Genomic DNA, 21,151 nt, shown 5'->3' on the forward strand with positions numbered 1-21,151 from the left:
GGGGTGGCCCCCTCAAGATTGTTTTCCATGGGCAGTGCAAGATTATTTTCCATAAACATGCCTACAGTCTGTAAAAGCTGAGAACAGAGCACACCAGGTGCTATAAAATGGTCTAATTTACTGCAGCATTGGATGCACAGCTCCTGTTGGAAGGCAAAGTTCCTTCTCCCAGGAAAAAATGATTGCAATTTTCAGTGTGTAAGTGCTAAAGTGCCTTTGTGCTAAGAATCTTGGACCTAGTTCCTGAATTGCCTTGAACTACAAGGAAAAAAAAAAAAGGAATTGTCAGGGACCTGCATGAAGTTCTGGCCCATCCCAAGAGAGCATTGCTGTGGATGGTAGGTGATGGAGAAATGGAGTCCTGGGGAGGTGAGACTCCGTGGTGAACAGCTTGGTGGGGTGCCTGCGGAAGCAGGGCTTGAGAGAGAGTTTGTCATAGATAGCAGATATCAAAAATGGTTTCATGTAGAAAAATGTACTGATGATTTCTCACCTGTCACAATCACAGAATCACAGACAACATCCAGTTGGAAGAGACCTCAAAGGTCATCCAGTCCAACCCTCGACCCAGCACTGAAAGGCCAATGCTAAACCATGTCCCCAGGCACCAGGTCCATGTGCTGCTCGAACTCCTCCAGGGATGCAGCTCTGCCCTGGGCAGACCATTCCAGTGTTTGAGAACCCTTTCAGTGAAGAAATATTCCCTAACATCCACCCTGAACCTCCCCCAACACAGCTTGTAACCATTTCCTCTACTTCTGTCCCTTGCTACCAAGGAGAAGAAGCTGCCCCCTCCTCACTCCAACCTCCCTTCAGGTAGCTGAAGATCTCCCTTCAGGTAACTGAGATCTCCCTTCAGCCTCCTCCAGACAGAACACCCCCAGCTCCCTCAGACACTCCTCATAGGCCATGTGCTCCAGGCCCTTCAAGAGCCTCATTGCCCTTCTCTGGACATGTTCAGCACCTCCATGTCCTTCTTGTAGTGAGGGGCCCAGAACGGAATGCAATACTCAAGGTGTGGCTTCACCATTTTTGAGTACAAGGGGATCATCACCTCCCTGTTTCTAATCCAAACCAGGATGCCATCTCTGGTGTCCCACACTGTTCCTGTGGTAGGAAGGATATGTGTGTGTTGGAGCTGGTGGTGTCACAGTTGTGCTATCTAACAACATGATTCAAAGGCAGAAGCTGGCCAGTCGCTGGGTTGCTTGGCATCCATTTGGGTTTTTGACTGCAACAAACTGTAATGGAAAAAATAAGTTGGGAGACTTCTGTCCAGCCACAGTGGTAATATTCAGACATCTCCGAGATTTTCTTTTGTGATTTGTCTCAGGTTACTGAGATTTCTGTATGAAGTGAAGTGTTCTTCAGCTTATGCTTTCTCAGTGGTGAGGAGTGGTGGTGTGATCTGGCCTCACCAAGGCTGTTCATGTCAACCTCTCCTATGAGAACAGGCTGAGAGAGTTGGGGTTGTTCAGTTGGGAGAAGAGAAGGCTCTGAGGAGACCTTACTGTGGCCTTCCAGTATCTTAAGGGGACCTACAAGAAAGCTGGTGAGGGACTTTTTAGGGTGTTGGGTAGTGATAGGACTAGGGGGAATGGATCCAAGCTAGAGGAGGGGAGGTTCAGTTTGGATGTTGGGAAGAAGATCTTCACCATGCAGGTGGTGAGACACTGGAACAGGTTGCCCAGGGAAGTGGTAGCAGCCTCATCCCTGGAAGTTTTTGCAGGCAGGCTGGATGTGGCTCTGAGCAACCTGATCTAGTGTGAGATGTCCCTGCCCATGACATGAGGTTGGAACTGGATGATCCTTGAGGTCCCTTCCAACCCTGACAATTCTATGATTCTGTGAACATGTCTACAGTGCCTGGCAAGAGCACCATAATCTTGATTTAACATTTCTGTGTTACATGACTAAGGGCATTGCAGGATGGCTGGATCCCAAGTGCTTTGCCTTAAAATATCACACATGCAACAGGGTTACCCCATGAAATACCTACCCACAGTGGGTTTGGATTGCAGATGGGTGCCCTGGCTGGGAGATTTAGGAGATGATTCTCTGCCTGGCTGAAGGAAACAGGAGCTCTGCCTTTCTCAAGATTCTGGTTGTGTCCCATTGGTTGCAGCAGGTGCTGGGTCATGTATTTTGTTGAATGAATGGGAGCAGACAGCAGGGTGGGATACATTTCTGGGTACAGAAATTGCAGTTGAAGGTGAAATCTGTGCTTGTGCAAGCACAATTTTAAAAAGCAGCAATCAATCATCTTCTTTCTGTCCTTCAAATGTGGACTGGAAATTTGGGCTGGGCTATGCAGTTTTTGTGTACAAAGGCTGATATTGAGACCAGGTTTTATTTATTTAGTAAACAGAATGCCTGAATGCATCCATTGATGTTTAAAAGCATTTTCCAATGTTCCCATCGTCTGCCACTCCACTACGCTTTATGGAATGTGAGGACCACAACCTTTGAAGAAAAAAAAAAGCAACAAACCAAACTTCTGGTGCCTGCTTCATTTGCAGAAATTAGTCTTAATGCTTGACATTAGCAAGTTAGTGATAGTTGATACAACATTTTGGGAGTAATTAGGAGCATGAATTTATGCTCAGATGGAGGTTTAATTAAAAACGGTGGCAGCTTTGATGTTCACGCTTGAAGAATCTTGAGGCTGAAATGGGGGTTTACACCCAAGTGAACCTTGGCAGCAAATCTGGAGAAGGGGAAAAATAATGCTTCAGCAGCTCAGTTTTCCTGCTGTTTGTTTTACACCATCAGGCTGTCTGTAATGGTGGTGAACTGATGAAGGTGAAAGCAGACTGAGCAGTTCAGCCCAGATGTCGCACAGCCAAGTGCAAAACCTGCTTCAGGGAAAGGAGCAGGGAGGTGCTGGAGGATACTTGTGTGCTGGAGAGCCCTGGGAGCTGAACCCCAGGTGATGCTGGCAGTGATCCTTTGAACTTTGCAGTGCTTACTCTTGGAAGCCTCTTCTCCTTCCTTTCCTTGAAATCCTGGGGAGTTCAGTCACTGCTTGTGAGTGGGGAGGGAGAGGTAAAGCCATGTTGTGCAAAGCAAAGGATATGCCATGCAGGAGTTTGAGCCCTGTGGCAGCAAGGGGCTGGTGGTGGGATGGCATAAATTCACAGAATCCCAGGTTGGGAGTGACCTCAAGGATCATCTTGTCCAAAGTTGTCATGACAGCTTGGTCTCTGGGAGGATGCTGGTCCTGTTGCATCTCTCACTGTTCTGTAGGAGCAGCTGGGAGCAGCTCACCCACCACCAGCATGCGGAAAAGTCCTGAACAATGCCAGGAGGCAAAGAAGGAGAGAAGACAAAATGTTACAGATTGCTAAAGGGCAGAGCAGCTGCTTTTGCATAGGCAGGCAGATGACCCAGGGCTCTTGGCATTGATTATTAAGCAGCCAGGAGACAAGGAAGGGCGCAGGGAGCAAGAGTGGCTGCAAAGATTGTTGCTCCTCTTGGAATTCCTTCTCTCCTGACCCCAAAAATGGTGGTGGTGGTATGGTCTGAGGCTTGGAAGTCCATGCTTTACCATGGAAAGGAGTCCCATCCCTCTGAAAGCTTTACCTTGGGACAGCTGCAGCCTTTGCAGCATCCCCAGGGTGAGCTCCCAGGGACAGGGGCACCAAAAAGGAGGGATTTTGAAATAGCAGAAAATTTCTCTTGAAATTCTTTGTAGGCACCTGCAGTCTTTTGACCCACATCATTGCTGTTGGGGGAACAGAATCGACCTCAGGAGCAGGACCTGGACTTATTTGTTTAGGTGGTTTTCTAGTGGAGACCTCTGCTCTGGGTGTTGATTTGAAGTAAAAAGCCAGCAGGTTTTGGTGTGTGGAGGACATGCAGGAGGTATAAGAGCAAGGGCTTTCTGCTGCTTTGCTTGGTCTTGCTATCCCAATCTCATTTATAGCTTCTTCACAGCAGTGCAAGGCTCCCACTTGAGGATTTAGTGCTTGCCACACATTAATTAACAATATTGGCTTGCCTTGGCTGTGGCAGAAGTGGTTCTGCTGCCTGATCCAGCTGGATACCCTGGGAAGGCTGCAGGGGCATGGGCACTTCCACATGGCCAATGTGCAGGAGGAGGTTGGTGTCTAATGCCATCGAAAGGGCTTGTTGTTGCCATGACATCTAGGTTGGATGCTGATTTTTCTTCCTGTACTGGATCTATCACTCTCAGCTGTGTGTCTCTCCAGCCTCTCTGTGTCTGTACTGTAAACCCAAGAATGCCTGCAGTAGGGTGAATCTCAAGTGGCTTTTCTAAATATGTGCTGGTTTCACTGCAGGTATCAATGCTGAGCATTAGGTATGTTGAATAAAAAGGGACAGTTAACTGGTGAGGAAATGCCTAGTTTCCCTGGATGGAGATGGAAGTCTGTTGGGATGTAGCTCAATAATCCATCACTGCAAACAGACTTATACAAAAAGCAGAGTTTCGAGGCTGAATGACTTATTGGTTCTATTTCACTTGGTTTTTCTTTGCCTGGCTAAGTGTCTTCATGGCTTACGTAAATGTACATTTCAAAGTGTTTTGTTTTGGGAACTGCTTACACAATAGTGAGATTCTTACCTTCCTCTGTAAATGTTGAAATGATGTGTGGGGTAGTGACAGATCCCTGGGAGAGAAGGATGATGTGGGCACATGAGGCTCCTTTTTCCTTGATCAGAATCAGAGGTATGCAGCAGCACTCTAGAATCATAGAATTATCAGGGTTGGAAGGGACCTCAGGGATCATCCAGTTCCAACCTCCCTGCCATGGGCAGGGACATCTCACACTACATGAGGTTGCTGAGAGCCATGTCCAGCCTGGCTGCAAAAACCTCCAGGGATGAGGCTTCCACCACCTCCCTGGGCAACCTGTTCCAGTGTCTCACTACCCTCATGGTGAAGAACTTCCTGACATCCAATCTGAACCTACTCACTTCTAGTTTTGTTCCATTCCCCCTAGTCCTATCACTATCCAACATCCTACCAAGCCCCTCACTCTACTGCAGCAGGGCTGTGGCATTTCCTTAACAAACAAAACGAGGAGCTGATGTCTCAGATGGAGGTGGGTGAAACTAGCAAGGGCATGACTTGGAAAGCCTCATCTCCCTCCTCCATTACATTGAAGATGTAGTGTGCCATGGTTGTGTCTGAGCACATCCCTTGCTGGTGCTCTGTTGGCTTTAATTAAAGAGTCTGTGCATGTGGAGCTTCCTGGCCAAGCAAAGAAAGATGAATTTAGGAAGGGGGGGATTTGGTTTTTCACATCACACTGTCTAAATAGAGGGTGCCTAGTAATGTGCCACTCCTTCCCAGTGGTCACATCAAGGGGATGTTTCAGCTGCAGCCCAGTGCTGCTGGGCTGCCCTTTATTTTATGATATTTTATGTTGCACATTTTAAAATAAAGCTCTGTTTTTCCGCTGGTAGAACTTGCAGTTGCTCAGGACACATAAATTGTGTTAATAAACGAGTGAGGAGCCCTGGTGGGTGAATTGGCTTCCTGGAGAAGTCATAAATTTGGAGAGGATGATGCTGCCTTGCTCCACAGCCAGCACGTGGGTTTGGTTCCCAGCACTGTGCCTGGAAACTCAAAAGGCTGGGGAGAGGTCCCTCTGGTAATTTGGGATTCTAGCTGGAGGAGACAGAGTGTGAAAGACCATCTCCAGCCTGGAGGGCTGGGAAGCCTGGGCACAAACCCCAACTCATCAACAACCACACTGGCTGGGGGGCTGAGGGAGACTGCAGTTGAGGAAAATCTCATCTTTTCCTCCTCTTTCTGCTGTGCTTGTCCCCTCTCAGCCTCTGCTCTTCATCGTGTCCTTGGTACATTAATTCTCAGTGCTGCAGGGCAGGAGCTGCCATTCCCTGTGTGTTCCCCATGCTGTGTCTCATGTAATGGGGCCTTGGGCTGCTCCCCTAGTAGAAAGTGAAATAGGGATGCTTCCCTTAGCCTCCTGGCTCTCCTGCTAGGATACACATTTTCTGGTCTTCCTGAGGAAGAAGCATCTTTTCCTCTGACTCTACCCAGTTCATCAGCAGGGCACGTGTCCTCAGATGGAGGGAGGGGTGGAATGTTTTGATGTGAGCACTTTTGATGCAGTGTTGGATGATGCTTTCTGGAGACAGGAAGAAAAGCTGGGAGCTGGCTTGCTTGACAGCAGTTGTGTTGCTTTTAAGACCCCCATCAACAATCTGAGCTCTTTTATCGTTTTCCCCATCGCTTCCAGGCATTTTTCCCTTAGGATTAACATAGTCAAGCACTCTGCAACAAGAAGTTCATTGCAGTGGTTTGCTGATTTTTCAGTTGCTGCAAACCAAGGAGGCCATGTGTGTCAAGGAGCTTCTGTTTCCATGCTGGCTCTTGAGCATCTCCTCCAGACACAGGCTTGTGCCAGCACTGGAGGCAGGGGTGATTCCATAAGCCAAGGAGCAGATCTGATTGAAAAAAAAAAAAACTCTCTTGCCTGGTAACCAAGGCTTTTGCACAGGAAATAAATACGAGGGTAGAGTGTATAATGGTGCTGTGCAGGCTTGGAGTCCCTGGTGTGGCCTCAGGACCAAAGTGGAAGCTGTGTGGGTGCCCCAGCCAGCACATTGCCATCATCAAAGCCCCAGCAGATCATTTCCAGCCGAGTCATGCTCTGTGCTCAGGAGAGGCCCTGAGCTGGTTGTTTTTGCATGGCTGAGCATTAAAGGATATTTCCAGCAGTTGTTTGCCAGGAAAACAGAGCATTGAAGGCTCTCTACTAATTAATTGTAATGGCAGGAGGAAGGGAAGGGAATTGCTTTTTTCTCATCATGGCCACTGTGAAGATGCTCTTGAAAAAGCACGCAGAAAAGAAAAAAAAAAAAAAGGTGTGGGGGGGAAATGTAGATGCTGCCAGGATGAGGAGATTGTTTAAGGATATTGTGCACTGTGAAGAAAACATTGGCACCAAGCAAAACAAACAAACTTCTCCCTTTTCTTTTGCAGGGTCGTCATGTTAAAACAGGCCAGCTTGCTGCTATTAAGGTTATGGACGTCACCGGGGTAATGTATCCTCCTCCTCCTCCTCTTCCTCCTGCATCCTTGCATTGCTGATAAGAGGGGAAAGGGGACAGGGTGTGATAACCTGTGGGGGCTGGTGGAAGGTTTGTGTTCCTGAGAAGCAAATCTGATTTGCCTTAATGTGAAACGTGCTGTTAAGAGGGTTTGGGTTTAATGAATGTGTGAGGGGAAAATAAATCTGGGAGGGTTTTGGAGATTAAGTAATTTTATGCTGAAAAAAAAAAAAAAGGGCAACACCCAGTCCCAGCAGTGGTACTTTCGAATGTGGTCATGCAGTCTGAGGAAATTGTAGCAATACAAGCACAGAATGCTAAGGGTTGGAAGGGACCTCGAGAGATCGAGTCCAACCCCCCTGCCAGAGCAGCATCACCTAGAGTAGGTCACACAGGAACATATCTGGGTGGGTGTTGAATGTCTCCAGAGGAGACTCCCAACCTCTCTGGGCAGCCTGTTGCAGTGCTCTGGCACCCTCCCAGTGAAAAGGTTTTTCCTTCTGTTCACCTGACACCTCCTGTGTTCCAGGTTGCACCTGTTGCCCTTTGTCCTGTCATTGGACACCACTGAGAAGAGCCTGGCTCTGCTCCCTAACATTCATCCTTCATCCTGTATAAACATGGATGAGGTCACCCCTCAGTCTCCTCTGAGCTCAAGAGCCTAAGCTCCCTCAGCCTTTTCCTCATAAGGGAGATGTTCCACTCCATCATCTTTGTGGCTCTGTGCTGGAGCCTTTTGGGATGGTGCATTCTTAACACATTCTGGGTTTTCCAAATCCATGTTTTTCTATCATGTTTTGGTTTCACCAAAACTACCTGCAGATATTACAAAGAACAACTTGATCAGGCAGATGAAATGACTCCTGTCCATCCTACTGAGAAAGAGGGAAAAAAAATGCCCCACCCTGGCTGCAGAAATGTGGCTCTTCTGAGACTTGTATCAGGCTAAGAGAGACAAAAGTGTACAGGAGATTCAATGAATAACAGCATTTAGGGGAAAGAATGGTTTCACCATTTCTGCTGGAGAGAGTCCAACAGAAAGCCACAAGGATGACTGAGGGACTGGAACATCTCTCCAGTGAAGAAAGGCTGAGAGACCTGGGGCTGTTGAGTCTTAAGAAGAGAAGGGATCTTATCAGTGTCTCTGTCTGAGGGGTGGGTGTGAAGATGAAGGTGCCAGGCTCTTTTCAGTGGTGCCCAGTGAGAGGACAAGGCACACAGGTACAAGACAGAACAAATGGAACAAAGCTGGAAGTGGGTAGGTTCAGGCTGGATGTAAGGAAGAAGTTCTTCACCATGAGAATGGTGAGGGCCTGGAATGGGTTGTCCAGGGAGGTAGTTAAGGCTCCATCTCTGGAGGTGTTTGCAGCCAGGCTGGATGAGGCTCTGGCCAGCCTGATCTAGTGTGAGGTGTCCCTGCCCATGGCAGGGGGGTTGGAACTGGATGATCCTTGTGGTCCCTTCCAACCCTGCCTGATTCTGTGATTCTATAACACAGGAGGTTCTGTCTCAACATGAGGAGAACCTTCTTCATGGTGAGGGACACTGGAACAGGCTCCTCAGAGAGGTTGTGGAGTCTCCTTCTCTGGAGACTTTCAAAACCTGCCTGGATGTGTTCCTGTGAGGCCTGCCCTGGGTGATCCTGCTTTGGCAGGGGGGTTGGACTTCATGATCTCTGGAGGAACTTTCCACCCCCTAACATTCTGTGATTTCCCAGTGGCCATGGAATTAAAAAATGAGTGTAATGACTCTAAAAACCTACAGAGGTGCATTTAGGAGGCTGACATCAAAGTGCTTTTTCTTGAATAAAAGAAATTAACTTTTTAAAAATGCAGTATTATACCTCCCAAAGTTCCTCCCTACAAAAGCAGTGCCAGGTTTGGGAGTAAGAAGGTGTTTTGTTTTCTTTTCTCTTTTTCTCTTTTTCTCTTTTTCTCTTTTTCTCTTTTTCTCTTTTTCTCTTTTTCTCTTTTTCTCTTTTTCTCTTTTTCTCTTTTTCTCTTTTTTTCTTTTTTTCTTTTTTCTTTTTTCTTTCTCCTTCTCCCTCAGATAACACATTTCAAAATTTAGGATTCAATTCCAATCTACCCACCTTTTTTTTTTGTGAATTAATATTTTTAATTAGCTTTCCGGAGTTCAGCACATACAGAACTGACTCATTGTGAAAGCAGTCAGCTGGCCTCTGGAGTGTGTTTTGAAATCCTGTAGCTGGTGTGCCCTTGTGCCAAGAAGGCCAATGGGATCCTGGGGTGCATTAAGAGGAATGTGTGCAGCAGATCCAGGGAGGTTCTCCTTCCCCTCTGCTCTGTCCTGGTGAGACCTCACCTGGAATATTGCATCCAGTTCTGGGCTTCCCAGTGCAGGAGGGATAGGGATCTACTCGACAGAGTCCAACGAAGAGTTACCAGTATGATTAGGGGACTGGAGCACTGCCTGATAAGGAGAGCTGAGACCCCTGGGGCTTTTTAGTCTGGAGAAGACTGAGAGGGGATTTAATAGATGTTTATAAATATCTGAGGGCTGGGTGTCAAGAGGGAGGGGACAGACCCTTCTCCATTGCACCCTGTGATAGAACAAGGGGTATAAACTACAGCACAGGAGGTTCCATCTCCACATGAGGAGGAACTTCTTCACTGTGAGGGTCACAGAGCCCTGGAACAGGCTGCCCAGGGAGGTTGTGGAGTCTCCTTCTCTGGAGACTTTCAAGCCCCATCTGGATGCATTCCTGTGTGACCTGTGCTGGATTCTGTGGTCCTGCTTTGGCAGGAGGGTTGGACTCGATGATCCCTGGAGGTCCCTTCCAACCCCTAACATCCTGTGATCCTGTGTGGTGTTGATATCTACAGGATCTTCATCCAGGTTCTTTTTGTGCTAATGGGTGAAATGATGCATGGAAAGATGCCTGTAAACATGAATGAGATTTGTTTCTGTTTCCTTGCCTTAGCTACGAGAGCCATTTCTCTGGTTCTCGTGGGAAGCAGGCTCTAAGGGAATGGACAGACCCACCAAATGCAACTTCATGGCATAAATAGCAGGGAGATTCCCATGGGATGCAGTCTGAGGTTACAACCAATTTCGTCTGAGGAATCAAAATGTTGCTTTGAGGCCAAACTGGGGCTTAAATTTGAGTCTACACTTTGTTTGGGGATTTTAAAATATTATGACTTCCCAGTAAAGATGTTGGAGAAAAGGATTCCCCATCTGATCCTGCCCAACAAGTAATATTTCCAGCCAGCTCTTTAAGTAGACCACACAGGCTCACAGGATGTCAGGGCTTGGAAGGGACCTCTGGAGATCAAGTCCAACCCCCCTGCCAGAGCAGGAGCATAGAATCCAGCACAGGTCACACAGGAATGCATCCAGATGGGGCTTGAAAGTCTCCAGAGAAAGAGACTCCACAACCTCTCTGGGGAGGTTCCAGTGCTCTGTGACCCTCACAGTGAAAGATTGAGGTGGAACCTCTTGTTCTGTAGTTTATATCCATTACACCTTGTCCTATCCCAGGGTGCAGCTGGGGTGAGCCTGTCCCCTCCCTTCTGATACCCAGCCCTCAGATATTTATAAACATTTATTAAAATGCCCTCTCAGTCTTCTCTTCTCCAGACTAAAAAGCCCCAGGGCTCCCCAGTTCAAACTTGTGCCTTCCAAAGCAGGGTCTCACATCTCTGAATGTCCAAAGCTGTAAATCAGCTCTTTGGTACAGACTGTGTTGTTTGGATATTCAGTGATTTTTCCCCTTAAGCTGCTTTTAGCCACATTACACCACAGTGGTTATTTTTCTTTCAATATATAATATGCAAAGTTTTGAAGTCAGTCCTCTAGGAAAGAAAAAAAAAACCTGACTGAACTTCTGCCCTCTTCTACTTCTCCATACCCCACTGAATACCCTGTGTGGTGACCCCAATATTGCATGAGTGGAGACATAGCTATGTAGCACATGGCAGGAGGATCAGCTGGGGGGCAAAAGTGGGATGCCACTAGTCCATAGTCACCAACAGAAGGCTGCTCATGAAGCAAGACTAGGCTTGGGCAGAATGGGCAAATACCACAGTGAAGATAGAGCAAACCTCTGACATGGTAGTGGACTGAGTGTGCTTCATAACTGTTGATGCTGAAGTCAGATCTAGAGCCATGTCCTCCAGACACCACAGGAATGGTTCTGGGAGTCATTTCAAGAGGAATTTCTAAAGGTGGCATCTGAGTCATGCCTACAGACATGTTTGTCACCTGGACAGGTTCAGTGCAAAGGCTGCTGGTGAAAACCCAAATATGTCCACTCTGTTCCTTCACTACCTTCTGTTTCAGTTCATTTTATCCAAATCTTCCATCCCACCCATTTTTCCAGGATCTCCCTGGTGAAGTGTCTTTCAGAAGCTTACAGAGAAGAAATCTAGTGTGGGCATCCCAACCATAGCCATCTGCAGGTTCATGGAGGAAGTTTCTGGACTGTAAAGCCTCCATGTTTTAAGTGAGCTCCCAGCCAGCATCTCATCCTGACCACATGCCTTGCACTAAATCCCTCAAGGCTCCTGACAATGATGCTTTGTTTAACTCCTCTATGCTTTTGCTAATTATCTGTTGGGGAAGATTGCAGTTTAGAAGCCCTCAAATTACAGCAGTTGATCAGCTTGGGCAGCCACTCTCTCTGAATTAAGAATTCAGATTCATTTTCCTGGGGCTGGTCCTGCTTGCCTACATGACCTACTTCCAGCAATTGATCTAACAGAACTGATTGATGGAGGCAAAACCTGGTCTGTGGGTTTTGTCAGTTTGGAGGTTGGAGTAGTGACAGCAGCTTGCTATAATAATTCCTTTTTCTTCCCTCCCTTGCTGGGTTTGCTGGTGGTGCTTGTTGCCCATAGTCCTGCTTGGGAGCAGGAGGTTGGGCTTGGAGACCCCTGAGCCTGGCCATGCAAAACCTATCCCCAGGTGCCAGCCACAGCTCTGATGTTTTGAAGTGGCTCTTTTCCCTCATTTTGAATGCTTAAACCTAAAGAGAGACTTGAGATAAAACCTCAGCCCAAGTGTCCCTCTGGCTTGTCTCCATTTTTCCTAGAGAGCCAGGAATGAGGCAGGAGATTACTGAAGAACTGGCTTGTGGTAGCCAGGGAGCTGCTGGGGTTTTGCACTGGCTGCTCCTCCTTACTCCTAGCACTGTTAAGCATCCAGCTGCTTTACTTGTTGCAAAGGGCTTCAGTGAAAGAAATATCTCTGGGGCCTGATAAAGTGTTGTATTCCATGGTTTCCTGGGAAAATGAGAATAAGCAAGGTTGTGTTGCCTGCTTGAATGAAAGAAGTGACATAGGTCTTCCAGAATAGTCCCTGGGTTTTTCTTGTAACACTTGGGCTGGTTCCTCATCTTGTTTGGTGCTTGTGCCCTTCACGTTCTTTCCAAAGATAAAATTGGAGGTTGTTTTATACAAGCTCCACTTAGCTACTTCCATTTGTTCCTCCTGTCCTCATCTTCACTGTTCTTCCCTGAATTCTCTCTGGAGGACTGTAGTCATTTTCCATGGTAGTTTGGGCAGAAAGCTATGTTCCTGTCCCTGTTTTGTGACACTTGGTCAGGGAGCATCACTCTTCAAGAAGAGCTGCTCCTGCAGCTTTGCTGTTCACCAGGGTGTCTTGTCCTTTGCCCATTTGTAAAACTGAGGTCAGGATGAAGCAGGTGAGGGACATGAGTAATAAAGAAGGCTAAGGAAGTAATAGCCCTTCTGGTCCTTTTATAATAAAGCTCATTGGCATCCAGGTGCTAACTGCTCTCCACAGCCTGTGGAATTACAGCAGGCTGGGATTCAGTGGGCTTAAAATAAAACCAGGGCACATCTGATGGTCGTGAAAACAAAGAGCTAGGACATCAAAACAGGCCTTGGTACAGTTCCTCTGCACTGGCTGCTTCAGCTATGCCTGCTTTGCACATGGGACAGAGAATGGGTTGTTTTGGAAAGGACCTTAAAGCTAGGTGCTCCACTCCTCCTCCATGCACAGGGACACTTTCCACTGGACCAGGTTGCTCAAAGTCCCATCCAGTCTGGCTTTGAACATTTCCAGGCATGGGGCAACCACAACTTCTCTGGGAAACCTGTTCCAGAATCATGGTGACATGCACAACCCACCCGTGGGAGTGGTGCTTGCCACCAGGACCTAGTTAGTCTGGCAGAGAGCTTGTGGACTGGCATTGGTCCTGTGCCCACCACACCACTTGTGTAACAGTGATCATCGAATCACAGAATGGTTTTGGTGTAGTTCCAAACCCCTCCGATGGCCAGGGACACCATCTCCAGACATCAGGGTGGGCAGGAGCAGTCATTGGGCAGCTGGGGTGCACAGTGCAGGGACACTTCTGCCATGCAATGGTTTCTAGAAAACCACTTCCTGGGGCCTTTGATGGGTCTAGGAGGGTGAGCTGATACACTACAAGGGTAACACAGGTACTGCTGAGCTTCAGAGTGACACAAGACTGATGGACAGCATTATATGAGTTATAAAGGAAATAAAAAGAAGGAGGAGTGTCTGAACTGCTGAAAATATGTAACTTGGCTGTGATGTCAAAGTCTGGCACTGGTGCACTTCTGGGTGGAGAGCATGTCTGCGTATGAGGGCTCAATCCTGACCAGCCCGCCCTTTGCTTGGCCAGTCCCTCCTGGTGGGTATTGACACCTGTAGATAATCAGCTGTTTGGGAACCTTCTTGGGCCTTGATGCTCCCACCTGTGCTGCAGGGTTTGAAGCAGCACATAGGGATGGTGGATTCTTAAACCCATGTGAGAGAACTGTTGTCCACCTTAAACTCTGCCAGCACCTCTGGGATCCCATTCAGGAGGGGCTGCCATCATCTGAACTATTTGGGAACAACCCAATTTCCACATTGCCTGAAGATCTGTCCAGGTCAGGGTTCAGAAATGCAGCAGGGAGTGTGGCAAAGCATGTGCTTTCTCCTTAGCTTTTTGCTCAAGTGGCAACCCAGTAGTCTCCAGTCCAGACCTCAGACTCCCAGGGCTCTGCTACAGAACAAGTAACTGTGAAAAATGATGCCAAAGAACTTGGGAGAGGTCGGTCAGGAGTGGGGTGCTTAGAAGTTCACCCACGTACAAAGAGAACTGGGAGCCTGTGAAGTGCAGCCTCTGAGTGCCTTTGGTTTGGTTTTGGTTTTTTTTCCTCATCCCAGGATGAAGAGGAAGAGATCAAACAAGAAATTAACATGCTGAAGAAGTATTCTCACCACCGAAATATCGCTACGTATTATGGTGCTTTCATTAAAAAGAACCCACCAGGAATGGATGATCAGCTGTGGGTAAGTTGCTTTCTTCTCTGTAAAATAACTGGATTTTCACACAAATTATTTACTCCCTGTTGGCCTTTTACCATGACCTGTACTGCACAGAAAGCCCTTCTTCTTGCAGCCATCTTATTTTTTCAAAGTGGCTTTGAAAAGGCTCTTCCTGTGCTGCAAAATGCTCCTCCAGTGTTCCATAAAATCCTTGCAGGCTGATGCTTAAAAACCATTTTTTATTCCGAATTGTCATTAACAACATCTTTGTGACAGTATTCAATTGCAAATGATTTTTGTCCTATGAAAATAAATGCATAAAAAAAAAACCCAACAAAACCAGTTGGAGGGAGCTGGGAGAGTTGCTGGGAAGCTGGAGGCTGGGGGGGATACTGGCTGCACGTGATTCCTTCCAGCTCTCAGCATTGCTTCTCGTGTTTAATATTTCATGGAGCCAAGGCAGGCAAATCAAGAGGAGGGGGATGGCAAAGGGAGGGCAGGGAGGTCTGTGGCTGTTCAGCCATTTCAGTGAAGATGCCTCACGTTGCTGAAGGGCTGCAAGCTGCTTTGCCTCTCCATAAATCCTTGCCTGCCTTCTCCTGCTGCTTCCCTTGTCAGTGGCTTCTTGGTTATTAATTCGGCATTCCCAGACCGTGGAGGATTAGGGCAGCGCTGAAGGGAAGGCTGCCTTAGAGTTATCTTAAATATAACAACCTGGATGTTGGCCTGCAGTCTAAACAGTTTATTTCCTCATAGTCTTGTAAATGCAGTCAGTTCTGAGTTATCCACAGGTAGCTTCCAAAGCTTTTCTTTACCTGGGCAAGATTGCCAGACTCCAATTCTTCAAGGGTAGCAAATACCTGTGGAGGTCGTGGAGATGCTGAAGAGCAGCAGAATGTTCTTTCCTTTAGTTTCCCTATAAATTAGGCTTTGTTTTGGGAAAAGCTTTGGTGGCTTTTGCCCTTTTATCCACATGCCAGAGCATGGTTGTGGGAACCAAGGGGGTTTGGAGGACATTCCTCCATGTCACATGGGATGAACGTGGAACTCATGGGCATCTGTGCTGCTTTGTCATGCAAGGCTTTGTGGTAGATCAAATTATTGGAAAGACTTGGGGGCTTGGACTCCAGGAGCTTTTCTTCCTTGGGTGTAGGGGTTATTTTTGGTGGGAACTCTTAAAGAACATGTTCTATGCAGCTGGCCTGGGCTTCAGCAAGGAGAAAGCTGTCAAGCTGAGAAATGCCTTTGAAATTCCATTTGGCTTCAGCTGGTGTATAATCTGTTTTTTAAAAAAGTAAAATAGAAAACCAACCCACAACATTTCCCCTTGTGCTGTTGGAGTGCCTGTGGGGAAAAAAAGCAAAACCCACCAGCTGTGTGCCAAAGCCCTCAACAGCTGGAGGAGCTTTCTCCAGATCTGGGCTCTGCTCAGTGCCTTTATACTCCTTGGGTCTGGAGGTAGTACAGTGTGACCAGGGAAGAGGATTTAGTTTTTTTTCCTTTTCTCCATCTCCAATGCAAAGAGCTCTTGACATATATTACTGTTTAAAAATAATGATTTTTAAACAATATGCCCATCCAGAGCAGCCCAAACTTCCAAAGAGAAAAGCTCTATAGAAAATTCCTTGGATTATCATCAGTCCCCATCCTCATGAAACAGCAGAGGATGCTGTGTGTGCTGTGTCACTTTCAGGTGCCCTAAGTCAGGAGGAGAAACTGAGCTTTCCCCAGAAGGTCACCCAGCCATGCAAGGGGAGATCTTCATCACCCAGCTGTGCTTCTTGGCTAGGGAATCTGAATTCCCTTCCAGACCACTACCCTCACCTCTTGATTTTGGAGCCTTTCTCATGGGCTAGTGTAGAAAAAACTGTCGGGAAAGCTGCTTTTCTTGCACCAAAGAGTGCTGGAGCGTGAGGTTTATTTAAGTCTTAGCCCAGTGCTGAAGCTGGTGGAGTTATTCACGGGAAAGCACCCAAATCATGGAGGAGAGGTGTGCTGGTGTCACTGGTGTTAAATAGCTGTGGTTTCGGGATCTGATTGAATTAGGACTCGCAGGAACTCTATCAGTCTTGCCGCCCAGATAAAGGCTTGTTTATTTTTCATTGGCCCTTTGTTGAAATGAAACGGTTTCTGATAATGCCCAAGTAATTCTTTTTATCGACATTCAGGAGGCTGATACGGAAATAAAAAACCAGGGAGCTCTTTCAGTGGAGATTAAGATCTCTGGGAAAGGCGGCAGGCTTCTGACATGAGGCATTGTCGCCGCTTCTGCCGCGGTGATGAGCAGGTCTTCCGCTGCTGCTGCTCCGTTCCAGGGCAGCCACTCACCCTGAAAGATGAGCAGCTGAGTTCTCCTGACGTTAAAGAGCTGCAGGGAGGATATTTTGGCAGATGAAAGCAGAGGTGTGCATCGCAAATCTCTGATCCCTTAGGAAAAAAAAGGGCAGGTAAAGTCGTAGGGACGAACCTTTATGGAACGTTTGAAAATAAGCAGGAGGCTTCTCCCTGTGCTGGATCAAGTGTTGCTTTACAGTGGACCTTTGGGAGGCATTGTGCCCATCTCTAACTGAGTTAAGGGAGTCCTGCCTGAGGGTGCAAGTGGGCAAAGAGAGGGTGGGCTGCAGAAACTGGGGAAGTGGGCCAGGAGATGATGGAGACTCAGTTAATCAGGTAACTGTTGCTTTTCAGAGTTAAACTCATTAAATTCCCCTTGCTCGTCTCGGATCTAAGGTACAGGTTACCAGGCTACGCAGAACTCAGTGGGGTTGTTTTGAGATATTTTTGGGATGGGTTGGCAGTGGGAAACGGAGTATTCTTTAGGAAGTGTGAACTTGATGATAGGTGGTCCCATCTGAAAGGGCCCCTCCCCAGCACATCACCTTCCCTGATGGTTGTTGCTGGAAGTTGCAGGCCTTCTGCTTCATTCCCATCTGTTAGCCACTGTATAGATCCCCAGGACAGTAGGGGTGCTGCTCAGCTGGGTGTTTGTCATCTGCCCTTGCCATCCACTGAAGCTATGAGTGGAGATGCCCTGCCATGCATGGGCAGCGGGCAGAGCAGGGTTTGCAGAACAGGGGAACTGAGTGGTGGCTGGTAGCAACCAGAGGCAGAGCCCACTCAGGGCAGAGCCCACCCAAGGGCAGAGCCTGCTTGGCAGTGTGGTCCCTGGGGGCCAGCAGTGCTGACTGCCAGTGGATGATGGATGGCTGCCATGGCAACCTTGCCTGTGCCTGGAGCTGCATCTGTCATCAAATGGAGAAAAATTGCTAACAGGCAGGATGCCAAATACCTGCTGGTGGTGAGCACAGTGGGGTGGCCTCCAGTCTGTCCTCTGCAGCAGGCAATCTGGGGCAGTTGGGAGGAAGAAGGGATTGGGGTGATTTAAGGCCAGAAGCTATGTCGGGATGGCACCACCGCAGCCATGCAGCTCTCAGGGCTGTCACTGTGTAGCTGCAATGTGCTTTTGCGCCGTGTTGAGCTGTAGGGGCCCATTGAATAGCTGCAGGGTGGTACAAACAGAGTCATGCCTGGCATCTGGAGAAGAAAAATGGGGCCAGTGAGGCTCCATCAAAGCACTGGGTTGTACCTGTGCAGCTCAGAGCAGGCTTGCTCTTAATCTGCTTACAGGCACTGAAGAATATTTTTGAGTGGTTGCTGGTGCCTCACATCACAGGAATTAAATCATTAAAACACTTGAGAGGGGACAGTTTTCATCTGAGCTGTAATTCTCTCCAGTACTGCAGTCCTGAGAAGGTGTGGGGGGGGCAGAGCTGCTCCTCCAGCCCCCAGCTGAGAGCCTGGGGTTAGCAGAGAGGCTTTCTGCTGCTGTCTGGCTGAGTAAGCCAACGCTGTTTCCTTCTCACTCCTCTTCAAAACGATGTCAGTTCTGTAAACACTGCAAGGCTGTGAGCCTGGCTCCTTTTGCTGCCATCCCTAAGCCCAAAGCTTTCAGCCTGCTCACGACCCGTGGTGGCAGCTGCCCGCCGGCTCCCTGAGAGGCACAAATTACTTGGCTGGCCTGGATGTGCAGGGAGGTGCAGGCAGGGCACAGCCAGGAGAGTCATTTAGCTATGAACATGTGCAAGAGCAGTTTGATGCCTCCATCAGTGTGAGGAAAGCAGAGCAGTGCTGGCCCTGCTGCCCCCACCCAGGCATCCTGATGTAGCACCGACACAGGCAGTTAGAACTTGTGCTTATCTTTCTACAGAACATTTTAGTTGCTGCTAAATGCCAGTCCAAGCAATATTTCTGTTTCTGAAAGAGTCACCAGCTTTTCTGCTCATCCTCCAAGTGAGGGTCCCTCGTTATTTTTATGCTCCATCGCTGTCTTCACGTGTTATGATGTGTGCAATGAGGGAAGCTTTTGTGAAGGAGCCAGGCTGTGACGTGTGACAAGAGGCTTGGGTGGAAGGAACTGCATTGCACTTGGATTGTGTTTTCATACACAGCAGGACGAAGGATTTACAGCAGCACTTAGCCTGGGGGTGTTGTGTGCTTGTTTTCTGTAAAAGAGAAGTAAAATTGTTCATAGGCCGAGGAATAGGAACACAGAAGGATTTGGCTTGCAGTTGGATGATTTTGAGGGGTTCCTCTGGGCAAGGTGGGGCCGTTTACTGTCAGCCAGACTGAGGTTTATGTACTGGGGATGCTCAGGTTTGAGCCCTTCCCAGGTAATGTGCATCAGGAATTGGGACAGAGGTCTTACTAGCTATTCCCAAACTGTCGAAGGTGATGGTTGAATTGAAAGCTGCAAAGGCTCTGGAATCACAAAATTCATGCGACAGCAGGACACAGCAGTTTACAGCTGCTGCTTCTGAATTTGCCTTGCTTATGAAGCTTGCTGTCACTCTGATATGAAGAGCTCAGTAAATGCTAAATGAACTGTATTTAAAAACACTTCCTCAATAAATGGCCTTGCAAATTAAATTTCAGGAGATGATCTTACCTTTAGCCTATCTTGATGATAATTTTAATTACGTTTAATAAAAGTTCAATCTGCGTTTCGAGTTTATTGTCTTTCCCCATCATGACTTCATCCTTTAACAAGGTTGGTAATGATGCAAGTGTGTGCAGGAAAACCATCACCTGGAGTCTCCAACTACAATTCTTCTCTTCTTCCTTGTGGAAGAGGTAGTTCTATGGCTGGAAGGCTTATCTGACCTTGGTAAGACCTCTGGTACAGGTTTCCTATCATCCACACCCCCATCAGATTGGCTGCCTTCCAGCAGGGTCTCACATCTATTTCTCAGAGGCACCTGGAGGGGTGAGAGGTGGGCAAGGAGTGTGCTCAGCTTTGCCAAGGCCATGAACTTGCCTCAACTTACCCCTTTTATTTGGGCTCTGTCTTCCACCTGACAAGGGCAGGATACAGAGGCCCCTGGGTGCTGTCTGGTGGGTGCTCCCATTTCTCTTGCAAGGAGGGCAGAGCCTGGCTCCACCAATCTATGTCCCTCTCACACTCCCTTACAGACCTCAGCCTTTCAACCTCCTCTTTCAGCTCAGCCACCTAGCTGAGCAGATCATTTACCTGCTCGCAGTGACTACAGGTTTTGCTTCTGCAGCCTGCCATTGCCTTCAAAAGGCTGTGGCACTCCCTGCAGCCAGGGGCCTGGGCACCTACCTGTTTATGTGGATAGAAGACTTGATCTTCTTTCTGTACCTGTTTCAGTGTGCACTGACTGCTCTTGAGCTCCATCATCCAGCAGGACAGGTGTTACTGTAGATGAGATCTTACCAGGCCTGTTGCCATGACTCATTAGCCATCATCTGTGTTTCCTGTCTTTGGAGACTGAATTGTATGGGCTGTGGTTGGGACTTCTGTAGCATCCTTCCATCTGAGGAGCACAGGAAACTAAAAGCTTAAGGAGCTCACAGGGATGCTGAGCATTGCAGCAGCCAGCTTTCCTCCCATTCCATCCAAACCTTCTGGAAGGGTGGTTTTTCACATCAGATGTCCATCAGCTCTCCATTGCAGACAGAGATGCTCAGGCAGCTTTGCCATCTTTCTGCTGCTCATTTTCTTGGAGAGCTCGTGGCAGAGCTTTCGGGAAGTGCCTTGCTGTTAGCAGCACGTTCACACTGCAGAGCCCCCTTGGCCTCTGCCCAACTGGACCTGGAGCCTGTTGGTGCTGCTAGAGATCTGCTAGTGCTGGATAATTTTCTTTTAGATGTTGCTGGACTGTGCAACTCTTAAAAAGCCCAGTTGGAAACCCTCCTCCTGAGAGTTTCTTGTTCCCTCTCGCTTTTCCCTTTCTCTTTAATCTCCAGGAGATTTCACAATTACAGATTTGGGATACATCAGCAGGTGGCTGCATTACTCACCTCCTGGTGCAAAATTAATCTTTGCCCTGTGGAAATCAAGGACAGGGCAGAGGACCAAGTGAACTGCCAGCTCCATAAAGATAATCTAGCAAATTAATGGATACACTGTGTACTTTAAATGGGATTTCTTCCATCTCTTAAGCATTGTGATTGCTGTGCACAGCATAGCAGGCCCTTCTCTCTGCTCCACGTCCTGGTGAGAGCCTATGGATAAATTTCCATGGAAGGAAACTGGAGAGGGCAGCTTTTGGGTTGGAATGTGTCTGTGGTTGGCTTAGCTATCCAGGGTTTTTGTTTCTAAGTTTGCTGCTACGGTACCCCAAATGTTCATTTAATAAAAAACATGGAAATGCTGATATTCCCCTGTGGCAGTGAGAGAAGAAAGAGAGGAGAAGCAACTCTGAAACCAGGTGGTCCCTTGTTCTCCATTTGGTGAGCAATGACAAACTCCTGACTTAGGCTGTGTCCCAATGACCCAGCTGGATTGCTGGTGTAAGCTGTAAGAACTTGCCTTTGC

General features: G+C 47.9%; 1 protein-coding gene across 1 annotated transcript in view; it reads left to right on the forward strand.

Annotated features, from left to right (window-relative positions):
• TNIK (TRAF2 and NCK interacting kinase) overlaps positions 1 to 21,151 on the forward strand; it is a 190,087-nt gene that overhangs the window by 89,874 nt on the left and 79,062 nt on the right. Inside the window, 2 exon segments of the mRNA XM_054385755.1 lie at positions 6,977 to 7,033; positions 14,212 to 14,337. Coding sequence (XP_054241730.1) covers positions 6,977 to 7,033; positions 14,212 to 14,337 — 183 coding nt within the window.

Source organism: Indicator indicator, chromosome 13 (genome assembly GCF_027791375.1).
Source record: "Indicator indicator isolate 239-I01 chromosome 13, UM_Iind_1.1, whole genome shotgun sequence".
Taxonomy (NCBI): domain Eukaryota; kingdom Metazoa; phylum Chordata; class Aves; order Piciformes; family Indicatoridae; genus Indicator; species Indicator indicator.